Genomic DNA, 14590 nt, shown 5'->3' with positions numbered 1-14590 from the left:
AAAGGAAACTTGCAAGTTGAACCAAATATTTAAATGCCCAAACTGCTTTTACTTACCATATTTTCGAAGGACAAGCTAATTTACTGTTTATATACATTTATAACTGACTTATGTATGTAAATGTAAAGATCTGATTTAGACCACTGTGAGCAAAAAAGCTGGTAAGTAAATCCACATTTTGTGGATTTTTACAAGTACTTGGAAACCCTTCACCTGATAGCACTAATCAAAGTGACTTTATTACAATTTAAGTGAGATGTTTCAGCTCGTGACAGACCAGCATGGAAAATAAAGAAAGACAGCAACAACATGCACATGCAAAATCATAAAAAAACAAACAACAAATGCTTTGTACATGAAAGGAATTTAGAAAATATAAACTTTTCACATGCAGTTACAATATAAAAAAAAATGCAGTGGAAGGCAGAAGATGGAGAACAGAAGTGAGGACACAGCCACATTTGCTGAGAAACCAAGAGCAAACCCTTCTTCTGACTACAGACTGGAACTGAGCTGCCAGAAAATGTCAGCAGAGCAGAGCCCATGGAGCAGGGAGATGCAGTATGGAATTATGGAATGCCTGGATTGGAAGGCACCTTAAAGCTCATTCCATAGGCAGAGCTACCATCCCAGGTTGCTAAAGGCCCATCCAATAACCCGGCTCACCAAAGCTGAGCCTGCTACTCCCAGGCCTTCCTTGCTTTGATGCCCAATATGTGGCAGAAGATTCCTTCCAGGTGGGGAAAAATTCCTTTTTATGGGCAAAGCAAGAGATTCCAATCACTCACAGCTGCAGGAAAATCTGACTGACGTTACCTACAGTGAAGGCTGCTTAAAGAAGTATGGAGCCTGCTGCCATCTATGCCACATCCTTGGGTAAAAAGGGTCAGTTTCTCCCAAGAATTTCCAGGAAACAGACTAAGAACCAGCAAGATGCAGTTCTGAGAAAACAACTTGGAGAATTGTATTTTACATCACAGATTTCCGAGCGAACGGGAAGGACAACGTCTCTCCATTTGGGATCGGGAGTGGGCAAAGTCGTGTACAGCAGAGGAAAGGGGGAAAGTCAGGATTTCTGGAGAGTCTGAGGCAGATACTGTGTGCTGCATTAGAGTCCTCCCACTCAAAACAAAGCAGGGAACATCCACCTGTGAGCATTACAGAGCTGTTGACTGGGAGGGGAAGCGTTTCTCCAGCTCCTCCACAACACAGCTCAGGTTTCCATTCTGCTGGTTGTGCTCGGCTGCGGCTTCTGGAGTCGGGAGCTCCGGGGTGGGGGCTGGCTTGAGCTTGGGGACGTGCTTGGGCAGCAGGTGGTTCTTGTCTATTTGGCTGTACATGTTGGCCACCGACTTCTCGATGGCGGCCAAATTCTGAATGTTTTTAAGAATTCCTTTGAGCTCCCTGCGGGGAGGAGGCTCTGGCACTGCGGCCGGGGCAGGGACAGCTGGCTGTTTGGCAGGGGATTTGGAATGCTTGGCAGGGGACAGAAGCTGTGTGCTAAGAGGAGATGGAGAGGAAGAAGAAGAAGAAGGAAGAGAAACTGTGGGTGGAGGCGGAAGATGTGGTGGCAACATAGGAGGGGATGGAGGTGGTGGTGGCAGTGGAGGTGGCAGCTGTGGAGGTGGGGGTGGGGGCATTTTAGGCGGATCTGGAATGCTTTCTACATTTTCTTTGGTCTGAGGAGCTAGAAAACTTTGGCAAAGTGGTTTCTTTATCCTAGAAGATGGAGGAGTTGGTTTGCGCGTCGGTGGAGGAGAATGTTCTTGAGGGTCGTCGTGGTGAGTGACGATTACAGCGGGGACCACGGCGGCCTCTGCTTCGACTCCTTCAGCACAGGGTGTTGGAGAGGACAGAGGGGAGGAGCGAAGGTGGGGAGAAGCCACCACACTTTTGGGAGACTGCTCTGGCGCACTCTCTCCCTCCTGCACGCTGGCACTGTGCGTGGGCGACCGTGCGGATTTCACCTCGGGAGACCTCACTTGCTTCATTTCCTGCAGCGCCTCAAACTGCCTTGCCTTCTCCTTCACAGTCAGCTTGGGGCCACTGATCTTTTGGAAGAGTGGGCTGCTGACATCGTCACTGCTATCAGGGTTTTCAGCTCCTTCCTCCTTGCCTGTGAGTCTCTGCTGCTGCCACTGGATGGGGTCCATGATAACCGGCCTGCCCAGGGACCCTGACATGTGTCTCCTGGTCAGGTGAGTGGGCACTGTCCACGCCCGGTGGCTGCCCCCAAAAGAGGCCTCTCTCCAGGCCAGTCTTGAAGGAGAAAGAGTATCTAAAGTATCGTTCCTTTTCCGTAGGAACCCAGAGGCAGCGGGGCTTTGAGGGAGACCTTCCATGTACAATGGGTTTCGGGTCGTTAGCGGGTTCTCATCGGACAAAAAAGTGATGTTACTCGAGGATTTGGGGAGGTTATTGTTCAGGGATCCATTGATATTGGATTGCTTGTGAGCCTCTATAGCACGGGAAGCAAAGCTGCTTATAACTCTCTGTCGGTCTCCTTCTTCTAAGACTGACTTTTTTCCCCTGCTTTGTTGGAAATGGTAGAGAAGAAAAAGACTTGAAAGAAAAGAAGATAATCACATGTGAGGAAACATGCATGGACATAGGTACTTATGAGAGAGAGAAAAAAAAAAGAACTTATGACATGAATCAGAGCCATTAAATCATTTACTAGCAAACTACACCCCAACAGCAGGAGCACATCTACTACTGGCAAGACATTTACTTTTGCATCTTCTTTAAGGGGGAAGGAAGAAAAATTAAAACAAGCTGGTGCTTGCTTTAATTTCAAGCTGTGTAGCTACTTGGTGAGTTCAAAAATAAATTCACTTCTTGTTAAAAAAATCTCTTAGATTTCAAAATTATCAGTTAATGCTGTGGCCTATCCCCCTAGAAACACTAAACATCACAGAACTATCAATATGTGAATGAATTTCATCTCTTCATCAGGCTGAACCCAAGGGAAAGCCCCTGTGGTTGGGCGACATCGAATTTCTACACCAAAAGTGGGAGGTCTCACCACTTTCTGGACTGCATCCATCACCTCCCACTCCCCCATTAACTTCCTCCCTCAAATATTTTAATACCACAACCTTCTGAGCAGATATGAAAATAAACAGTATTTTAAAAGGAACACCCCAAACCTGCCTGCTAGAAAAGTGTCCTTCGAGGCCTGTTTTAAATAATGCTCACCACAGGCTGAAATGAGATTTATTTTTCTCTCCAACTGTGAGAAATTTAAGTTTTGGGGCTGTGTGAGGCAGAGCTAAAGTACACCATGACTAGCAATCTCATCTACCTGCACAAATTAAAATATAATTTAAGATTGGTTTTAGTGGCTTAGAGATGCCCAGTATTTTCACACAAGTTCTGAGTTAAAAATTCTAAGCTTTGTCTATACTAAAATTTGCTTTTTGGTAAAAGATTAGGAGAAAAAAATGGAGTTTTCCATGATTCTGTGAATGCTGGAGGATGAAAATTTGGATCTCTTGCTCACATTGTTCTGTAGGTTTTGATGGTGTTGTTTCACATTTCTGAAAACACAACCAAATCCAAATTAATAAGAAATTAATCTCTGGTGGTTAAATAGTTCCTAGCAAAATTGGAAGGGAAGTTTAAATACCTAGAAGGAGTTAATTAAGAGATCTTCGTTTTCCTCTAAGTTATTTAACATGTAAAAGTCCTCTGAGGGTTGTATTTAATAACAGAACACTTTTGTTTCTTAACTTTTGTTTCCTGTTTTGATCAGGGGACCACCCAGGCAGGGAACCCTCAGCTTCCCAATATTCCAGGGAGCCAGGAGGACTGGAATTCCCACACTGAACCCAGGGATCATTCTCCCAGGGATCATTCTCTCATTTTTGTTTTGCAAAAAATACCCAGCAAAGCACCACATGGTGAATAAACTCTCCCCAGGCATTGCAGCTTGCCAGAGCTGAGTGTGCCTAAGCCTTCCTCTGGGCTGAATCAATAAAAATAATTAACTTCACACTAATTAGAGAATCACAGAAGGGTTTGGATTGGAAAGGACCTTAAAGATGACCTAGCTTCAACCCCTTGCCATGGACAGGGACACCTTCCACTGTCCCAGGCTGCTCCAAGCCCCAAAGTCCAGCCTGGCCTGGGGCACTGCCAGGGTTCCAGGGGCAGCCCCAGCTGCTCTGGGCACCCTGTGCCAGGGCCTGCCCACCCTGCCAGGGAACAATTCCTAATTCCCAATATCCCATCCATCTCTGCCCTCTGGCAGTAGGAAGCCATTCCCTGTGTCTGTCCTGACACCCCATCCTTTGTCCCAAGTCTCTCTTCATGCTTCCTGCAACTCCTTCAGGCCCTGCAAGGCCACAGTTTGGTCACCCCAAAGCTTCTCCTCCCCAGGTGAACAATCCCAGCTCTCCCAGCCTTTCCTCCCGGCAGAGCTGCTCCATCCCTCTGCTCATCCTGGTGCCTCCCCTGGGCTCTCCCCAGCAGCTCCAGGTCCCCCTGTAAAGGAACTCTGAATTCTGAAGCAGCCAACTCTGAGGTCAGCCAAGCACTGCATCTACTGAGAGGTGAGACAAGCAGTGACTGAACTTGAAGGAGCCCCTCCAGCAGAAGGCTCATGCAAGGTGCCACCATCTTTCTGCCACTGGAGCAGATTATTTCAAAAGCTCCTCAGCCTCCTCCTCACTCCACATGAGGTCTCCACATGAGAGCTGAGGTGACCCCACCATGTTTTTCTGTTTGTGTGGAGCTGTTTCCATCACTGAGGACCAGAGAGTTCAGGTTCTGTCAGCTCAAAGACTCCACAGGCCTTGCATGGGATTGGAATTAACAGCCAGGGAAGGTTTAAACCCAGCCATAAGTCCATGAACTCCCAGCATACCTCTCTGTTCATGCACTCAGGGTTGGTTTTGCTTTTTTTGACCCTTTGGCTTCAGAAATAATGCCCTTCAAGTTCAGCAATCACCCCTCCTCTCTCTGCTTCCAAGAAGAGGGATAAAGAAGCACAGAAGTATTGCAACTTCCCAGTAAATGTCTTTCCTGCTCAATGGACAAATAAAATATGAACTTCACCTTGCAAGGTTGGATGGGAATTGCTGGAAGGAAAATTAACTAATTTCTACCAGCTACAAATATTAAGAAAATGAAATAAGCTTACTTACTGATGCCTAAGGATCCAGAGACAGGGAAAAATGAAAATGGTGAGACAAGGCAGATTTAAAACTAAAGAGCTTTGTTCCATTTCATTTGCTATTAACACCAAAGAAAGCAAACAAGACACTGCAAATGAAAGATGACAGACTTAGGACAACTAAAACAGGGAACGATGTACTAAAACTCATGAAAGATGGCAATAGAAGATTTTTCCCAAACAAGAATTTCCTAAGGTATACCTGTGCCCTGCAGTAAAATATTTATGGCAAAGAAAAAGTTAATTTGCAATTATATTTATTGAAGCCTGTTATTTTCTTGCAAATCCTATGGCTTTTGATTTATCTTTGAAGGATTTTTCTGTTTAATCAGTTCCTCAGTATGACAGATAAGCCTTAGTTGTATGCAAAGACATCTGAGAGAAAATATTCCAACTACAGCACCTTTTTGGTGCAATGAAGACTATTTTTTGTCCAAATTAACATAAAGCTAAGCCTCAAAGTCAATACTGCAGATCTGGGAACTGGCACCTCTTTGGGGCAGTGCTAAACCCCAAAAAACCTTTGCAGATAAAACAAAGCACAAAGAGGCTTTTTCTGGGTTTAGCATCACATAATTAATTTCAGCAGAAATTTGGTTTAGTGTAAAAAAAGATGAATTTGATCCAGATGGCACCTCCCTGCATAAGGGTACAGATGTGACTCACAAACTGAAGTTTTCCCGTTCAAAAAAACTTTATTCCACACATTTTTCCTCCCTTCCTGCCCAAGCATAACTTGACAAAGGCAAAAGGCAAAAATTCAGCCCTTAGGAGAAACTATTCCTACTCCCAGCATTTTTTAGCCTCCTCCAGAAAACCTAAGCCCTGGAATTATTCCACATGCAGAGACTGCACCCAGTTGTCCAAAAGTTAAAGCTCTGTCATGGCCCTGTAACATTTTATAAACTCCATCACAGCAGCTGGAAAATTTCAACTTTCTGGGCAAAACAAATCATGATTGAAAACGGAGCAATCCTCATTTCCACTATCCACTCACTCCCTACCTGCTCAAATATTATTCAAGCTGGGCTCTTCAGCACTCCTTGGTTTTCAAGTATAAACAGAGATGAGGAAATGTGGCAAAGCTTATCAAACAACCCTCCAGTATCAGACAAATAATAATTGGCTGGAATATTTTCCTACTGAGAGTTAAATTGTTATTGGAGTCCATCAACTTCAGGTTTACAGAGGCATGAAAAGAGAGGCAGCCTTGCAAGATTATTATTTTATGAGCATGTAAGAGGTAAAAGATGAGTTTATTGAGCTACCAGGGGGTTCTCTGCTTTGATAGCTCCTTTAATTTCAATATTTAAACAGGTTTAAATTTAGAACAAAAAACCCCAACAAACCAAACACATCTTACTACAGGAAATGAAGACTTTGGGGCAGCAATTTTCAGGGAATTATCATTTCAGATGAGTGCAATGGATAAGAATGAATTTTATTGGATGTGCTTTGTCAACAGCTTTGGAAAACGTGAAGTGCTGGACTGGACATGCCAAGGAATCCAATCCTGGCAGCAGTGGCGTGCTACAGGATCTTGCTCTCAGGAAAACCATCTGGTGAGATCTTTTTGCCCACCTAAAGTCTGTTAAGGCTGCCCCATGCATTACAAGAAGATAAAATTGTTTTTTTCCCTCCTTCCAGAGCCAGTCTATTTCATTTCCAGATGTTGGAGAACCCCAAGTAGGGAATGAAGGAAAACTTTTGCAAAGAGACTGCATGAAGCACAGAATCCCAGAATAGTTTGGAGTGGGAGGGACCCTAAAACCCATCCCATTCCATGAGCAGGGACACCTCCCACTACCCCAGGTGGCCGAGGGCAGTGATTTTCTGGATGGATCTCAAGGAATACTCACATGGTGCTGTCTCCAAGCTCCTCATAGAGGTTGTTGGCCGCGGCTCCGGCCGGTTTTCCTGCTGGCAGAGCCATCTGGATCCTCGCAGTCTTGGCACACTCAGCCTGTCGCCTTTGGAGAGCCACGGGGGGGAGGAGAAACACTCGTCAGGAACACCCCAAAACACGCCCCAAAGAAAGCCAGAATGGGAGGTTTTCTATGTTCTTGGCCTGTGGTTAATAAACATCCCTGGATTTTGTCTTTATCAAAATGACAACAAGATCATCTTCTCCTGGATTTATCAGCTCCTGGTTGTTCTGTCTTGGTGGAATCCCAGAGCTCCCCAGATCCCAGCATGGTTTGGGGTGGGAGGGACCTTAAAGCCCATCCAGTGCCACGCCTGCAATGGGCAGGAACACCTTCCACTGTCCCAGGCTGCTCCCAGCCCTGTCCAACCTGGCCTTGGGCACTGTCAGGGATCCAGGGGCAGCCCCAGCTGCTCTGGGCACCCTGTGCCAGGGCCTGCCCACCCTGCCAGGGAACAATTCCTGCCCAATTTCCGACCTAAATTTTTTTTTCAGTTCAATGCCACTCCCCCTTGTCCACTCACAACTCTTTTTTTCTTAACGGAGTTGGCTGGGAAATTTCGGTTCAGCTAATGGTTTTTCCGAAAAAAAAAATCCTTTTAATTTTTAATTTTTTTTTAAATTATTTTTTTTATATGGAATAAAATCACTGTGAAAAAAAATTTGTTCCTTGTCTAGAAAACAAAGCTCCTCGTGTGGGGAGCACCACCAGGGGGATGTGCCTGATATAACCCAATGACACCAAGTAGCCACTAAAATAAATCACTTTTAAACTAATCACTCCAGGAGTTCAGGAGCAAGTTGAGTATAGGAATTAAAAAAACCCCCTTATACTTAATAAATGTTGAAAACAAAATTTGTCAGTATTCCTGTGCAAGCTGGAAGAAACAAAGCTGGAAATAAATACTTACTCTTTGAATCTGTTTGGTTGCAAAAAAAAGAGATAAAAAGGGAGGTTAAATAAATTCTGCTTCCAACAACTGCCCATAACAGTGACTCTAACAGGAGTAATAAACTACAGGCTACTTAATTATTCCACAGATCAAATTCCAGAATTAATGACTTGTTTAAAGAATCAGAACTTCCAGAGCTGAACAGCATTTGGCTGCTATTTCTGATCCCCTGGAAACAATTCTGTAGTCAGCAGAAATACGAATTACAGCAGGGAAAGGAAACAAGACATGAAAACATGAATATTTCTCCAGTTTTTCCTTAAGCAGAAATATTTTTAGACTTGTTTCTTTATGCTGAATTATTTTGATATAACAATATAAATAATATAATTCTTATTTTATTTATATTTTCTTATTTTAGCATATTTCAAAACTGTATAAAAATACTTTTAATAATGAAGAAGCATCATTTTTGGTTATTATTTAGAAGATGCCATTCTTTTGTGATTATTAAATAATAAATAATTTATAAGTACCTTATAGGTTTGTGCTGGATACTGGATTTCAAAGAAGTCATTTTTAGATTTATTACTAAAGAAATATTTTAGGAAAAATACCAAGATTCTTTGGAAAAGGAGTGAAAAAGGCTGGAATGCAAAAACAAACCACGAGGCTCAGGATTTTAATTTAACTCTAAAATTCCTTTCATTTTCTTTGGCCCTCTCCATAAAAATACAATTTATTCACAATGGGCTGCTATAAATCCAACTCCAAGTCAGATTTCTAGACTGGAAAAATGGGATTTTTGGATGAAATGAATTTAAGCAGATTCCTGAGAGCTCCTAAAAGAGATTGATGATGTTTAGATAATCTAACAGATGCCAAGGAGAAATGAGGCTGCTTCATTTCTTTAAGGAATCTGCAATTCAGATAATAGCCACCAGTGAATTGCAAGATGAACTGGCTCATGGGAGCAAATTTTCCACAGAATTCTGGGAGAGGAAGAGCAGTTTGGGAATGATCTGCCATCCTGATAGTGCAGAAATTGGTCAAGCTCTTCCAAACTTCTTTAAAAGGCTTTTTCTCTTCATCCAAAATTGAGAAAAGGGGATTTGAAAGCAATCATTAATTAGAGAATAAATCAGTGACTAAGTGGATTTATAAAACTGTGAACCGGAATATAACGTGTATGTAAATTTATGAACGTAATTTAATTATAGAATAAATCCATGAAAATATACAAAAATAAATAAATTAATAGATATGGAGCCTTTAAGTCCAAATGCAGTGATTTTAAATATGAGTAGACCTGAAAATTTTAGTTGAAAGGAACTTGTTGAAGATGTTGATTTGAATTAATTTATCAGCCAATTACTGGAATCTCTTCAGTGTATAAAAGGCAAGAGGAAATATCAAAAAGTATCTCCTATGATGCCCTACAATGGCAGAAAACTCTCCAGGAAACATTTGCAATTAAGGAGCTCAGGAAAAAAATATTTTAGGATTTAAGCAAAAACACTGGATTCCTCTAATTTGATTTTTGATTAATTTCTTGAAAAAGCACCTTTTTCCTCAATTTTTTTTTTTTTTTTTTTTTTTTTTTTTTTTTTTTTTTTGGTACGGAATTCAGCTCTGAATCTTCACTTCTGTGTCCAACACCTGGGTTTTGAGTCAGTGTTTTGGCACAAAAATCCTGCATTGTGTTAGGAAACCCAGGATGCACTTCCCATGTTCATCATGCCAAGCATTGAGCAACCCTTGTGGTGAGGAGGGGAATAAACCTATAAATTATTTAGAAATCTAGATAATACATACAAAATACTATAGAAATAGGCAATAATAAATAGAAATTAGTCTTGAAAAGATGAGTAATTGTCAAAGTGGCTCCATCACCAACTGCAGCACCTCTACTACAACATTGCAAGCCCTGGGATGTCACTGTCATATTTTCTGAAAAACCCACTTTGCCCAGGATTCTTGTCCTGGAAAGCTGAGAAGGTTCAGAGAAAAAGGAAAACAATATGATCTCATTTGCTTCTCCTGTGTTTTGCAGCTTTGGAATGTGGTTTGGAGATTGTTTATCCAACGTGTCAATTGTTCTGACTTAATGACCAGTCACAGCCAGCTGTGTCGGGACTCTGGAAGGAGTCACAGGTTTTTCATTATTATCTTGTTAAGCTTTCTGTCTATATCCTTTCTCTGTTCTTTAGTATAGTTTAGGATAGCATAATATAATTATAATATAATATAATATAATATAATATAATATAATATAATATAATAATAATTTAGCCTTCAAAGAACATGGAGTCAGATTCATCATTTCCCTCCCGCCACGGGGAACCCCAAAAATACCCCACTGGGAGAGGAGGAAGAGGAGGGTACTCACTGCCGGTAGCTGACCATGACGATGAGGATGGCTGGCATGCAGCACAGGATGATGATGACAGCCAGGGCCAGCAGTGCCCCCTCCGTGTAGCCCACGGCCTGTGCCTGCTTCTTCACGTTGGCCACCACGTCCGGCGTGCGGATCTCCAGGATTCGCCCGCCCTGGCCCAGGTAGGGCTGGAACTCCTTGTTGATGTCCAGCAGTTTGCCATCCAGGAACCTTCAAGGGCACAAAAACACCCGGCTATTAGGGCCAAGGTCACGAAGAGAGTTTTAATTAGGGCAGGTTAATAGCCCAATAAAGCACATATGTCATCTCTGTGGGCTTTGGAACAGTGGCAATTCCCTGTAATCCCGGTGCCAGGGACAATTCCAATGTACTTAGCACCAGGACACAGTTTAGACACTGAAAGGGGGGGCTGAGCTGAGCTCATCCTGATTTCCAGATGCACAAAGTTCTTGCTGGCATCACAAAGGCCTTGCTTTGTGCTTTTCCTTCTCTGCTTTGATCCCTAGGATCAACCAACCCTTCCAGGACTGTCACTGTCGTATTTTCTGAAAAATCCCTTTGCCAGGATTTCTTCTCCTGGGAAGCTGAGAAGCCTCAGAAAAGAATGAAAACAGTAATTATCTGATTGCTTCTCCTTCTCCCTGTTTTGCTGCTTTGGAATGTGGATATTGTTTACCAACTGGTCAATGCTTGATTGGTTCCATGTGAATTGGTTTTATTTAATGAGCAATCACCATCAGCTGTGTCAGACTCTGAGGAGTCAGTCACGAGTTTTTCATTATCATTCTTGTGAAACCTTCTGTCTGTATCTTTTATCTTTCTTTAGTATAGTTTTAGTACAGCGTAATAGAATGGAATGGAATGGAATGGAATGGAATGGAATGGAATAGAATAGAATATAGAATAGAATAGAATAGAATAGAATAGAATAGAATAGAATAGAATAGAATAGAATAGAATAGAATAGAATAGATCAGCCTTCTGAGACCATGGAGTCAGATTGTCATCTCTCACCTCCTCCTGGGGACCCCCACAAACACCACACTGGACACATCCCTAAGCACCACTCTGCCCTAAAGATCACCAAGGCAGTGATGGAGTCACCACCCCTGGAAGTGTTCAAAGAACCTGTGGATGTGGCACCTGGGGACATGGGCAGTGGTGGCCTTGGCAGTGCTGAGAATTTTGGATTCGATGACCTCAGATGTCTTTTCCACCCTTAATGATTCCATGGTTGCTGTTACCCTAAAATCAGGCAATTTCTAGAGGATTTGCTCAGCTCCTTAGGGAAATTCTTTGGCTGGCTGGACAGAAAATATATTGTTCAAGGCTTCAACTTCTGAAGGAAAATAAAAATCCTTGGATCACTCCAGAAGTGAGGATTGAGTGTCTCACAAGCTGCCCAGCTCCAAAGACCAAAGCATGAGATGTGTTAGGATGGAGGATCCTAAAAGGTGGGAGTTATAGCAGAATTCCAGATCCTTACATGTACAGTGGTTCTCCTGGAGAAAGATGAGGGGGAAAAAACCTCCAGAAAATGTCAAATAAAAATCAACAAAAAACTTCCGTAAATATTTTTGAGTATAAACTCTGAATGTCCAAAGAAAGCCTGAGATAGCTTTGATTTCCTTACTCTGATCACGAGACAGAAACTCCACTCCTCAAGGGCCATTTCTTTAAGGGCAATAATTTCTTATAATTGACTTCCCCTCAGAATAATTTCCTGATTAATCCTCGTAGCATTTCTTATCCCTGTTTTTTTAAAATTTATTTTGGAATTTTGGGGAGAATCCTCTCTGCTCTGGGTGTGTACTGGATGAACTGGATCTTGTCACAGGCAGAACAGCTCATCCTGAATGATGAATTTGGGCTGGTTTCACAATACTGAGGGAAAGGGGCTGCTCACCCCCACCCTCACAAAGGTGTCTGGAAGAATAATTCCCATTCCTAACGTCTTCCACAAACCATTTCCTTGGTACTTGAGAAAAAAATCCCTTTTCCAACCCAAATGATGGCATAAAGTGGATATAAACATTCTCTTGCTGCTCACTAGATGTCACTGGTGCATGTCCCACATCCTCTGAGCTGGCAAAAGCCTTCCCAGCAGGACACATTAAATCCCTGGATGATTTTAAGCATCTCTCCCTTGAAATTCTGCTGGCATTTTCCCGACAGAGCCTTTTTAACAGGTCCGTAACTCAGCCGTGAGCGTTTACTCCGTGATGGAACCTGACACGTTGTGCAGGAGCTTCACACACTTTCTTTTTAACAGGGGACATTTTCCACTTAATTTATGCAGGAGGAATTTGCTGCATTCAACTGGTTTTTATGCTCCAATAAATCAAAGCCTCTTCCCTTTATAAGATAGGAAAGGAGGCTGAACGTTTCAGTCTGGGAAATTATCTGAGTGCCTTCAGAGTCATTTAGGGTTTGTGGAAGAGGGAGGACATAGTGAAGTACAGGTGCTATTCAGACCCATTTTTGGGGTGTAATCAAACATATTTGGAGTAAAAATCAGGAGGAATGTCTGAGGGAGCTGGAAAGGGGCTCAGCCTGGAGCAAAGGAGGCTCAGGGGGGACCTTGTGGCTCTGCACAACTCCCTGCCAGGAGGGGACAGCCAGGGGGGGTCGGGCTGTGCTGCCAGGGAACAGGGACAGGACAAGGGGAAAGGGCCTCATGCTGAGCCAGGGGAGGCTCAGCTTGGACAGCAGCAGGAATTTCTGCATGGAAAGGGTGCTCAGGCCTTGGCAGGGGCTGCCCAGAGGACTTTGGAGTCCCCATCCCTGGAGGTCTTCCATAAGTACGTGGATGTGAGGACATGGTTTGGTGGTGGGCTTGATGAGCTCAGAGTGCTGGACCTGATGAGCTCAGAGGTTCTTCCCAACCTGAATGACTCTGGTTTATGACATCTCTGATTAATCAAAACTTCAGGTAATCAATCACAACAATCTGAAGGAAAAATACAGATCTCTCATTGTGTTTTACAAAGTTTTACAAAGAACAGGACAGGGAAAATTCTGCATATCTTGAGAGACACGTGGATTTTACCCCTGGCACTGGCTGCTCCATTGATGACTTTTAAATCATGTCTTTGTTTTTCAGGCAAACATTTCCCTGGAATTATTGTGGGATTAATATTACGGATTACAGGAGCCTCATGCTTTGGTTCAGTGGGGTTTGCTTCTCATGGTGCCAACTGTGCCTCTGTTCAGCTGCTGCTTGGTGAGCTGCTGTGTCCACCCCCTTTGCCCAGCTCCAGCTGCTTTGGGTTTGGATCCCTGACTCCTGCCTGTATCCCTGCAGCTCTCCACCTGCTGTTCCACTTCATCCTCAATTCCCCTCGCATTCGACCTTCACAAATAATTGTTTTCAAACAGTGACAGGTTCACAAGAAATCCTCTTAAATCAGAGCCTCCACTCTGCTTTAGAAGCAGGAACACAGCAGGTGTTCCCAAAAAAGCCCATTCTGGAAAAGCCACAGGTATCTTCCAATACACAATCACTTGGTGAGCTGTAAAAAATTCCAAGCTGGCAGAAGTCACTAATTCTGTGTTGTTGGTCCTGGATACATCATGGAATTGTTGAACACTTGGAAAATCACCTGTGGGAATTTATCTTCCTTACTGGCAATTAAATGTTTAGGTAAAACATTTAATTTCTAATTAAATAGGATTTTTTTTAAATTTAATTTTTAGTAAAACAGGATGTTCTGTTTCTTTTGGACTTATTCACATTTCTCCCATCATATTCAGTTTATGAAATGACCTTTTCTTTCCCTGATCCCTTTTCTGTCTGATCCAGAGCAGACTCTTGGCTGGCAGAAAGGTGGTTGGGATTTGTGACTTCCCAGTGAGGGGACAACCACTGCTAAAGTGTCCTCTGACCATGGCAGGAAGAGCCCTGAGCCATCCCTCTGAAATCAAACTCCCAGAGAGACCTTTATCTTCTTAGGAGGTTAAAATCTTTGTGGATTTGGGTACACCCCTGGCCCAAATCTCCTGAGGTTCTCCCACTTTCCAGTGAAAACTTGGGAACTCCAGCTGCAAAACTCTCCTTACTCCAGTGAGTTGACAGCCACTCACCTCTACCCTAAAGTCAGGGAAGCATTCCCTGGGATTTTGCTGATTTAAATATTTAAAAGCTTTTGAAGAGAAGAAAAAAAAGCCCTTAAAAAGCTGAGTGTGCTGGCACAGGGAGC

At 43.0% G+C, this 14590-nt stretch overlaps 1 protein-coding gene across 3 annotated transcripts in view; it reads right to left on the bottom strand.

Moving 5' to 3' along the window:
• The window catches only part of PCDH15 (protocadherin related 15), a 637262-nt gene that overhangs the window by 13515 nt on the left and 609157 nt on the right, over positions 1 to 14590 (bottom strand). For all 3 annotated transcript variants that reach the window (XM_059851092.1, XM_059851093.1, XM_059851091.1), the window contains 2 exons: positions 10383 to 10601; positions 7036 to 7146 (listed from right to left, as the gene is read on the bottom strand). In XM_059851092.1, coding sequence (XP_059707075.1) covers positions 7036 to 7146; positions 10383 to 10601 — 330 coding nt within the window. The remainder of the gene's footprint in view (positions 1 to 7035; positions 7147 to 10382; positions 10602 to 14590) is intronic.

The sequence above is a fragment of the Haemorhous mexicanus genome, chromosome 7, assembly GCF_027477595.1.
Source record: "Haemorhous mexicanus isolate bHaeMex1 chromosome 7, bHaeMex1.pri, whole genome shotgun sequence".
NCBI lineage: Eukaryota > Metazoa > Chordata > Aves > Passeriformes > Fringillidae > Haemorhous > Haemorhous mexicanus.
Note: the sequence above shows the minus strand (reverse complement) of the source record. Positions and strands in the feature narration are given on the sequence as shown.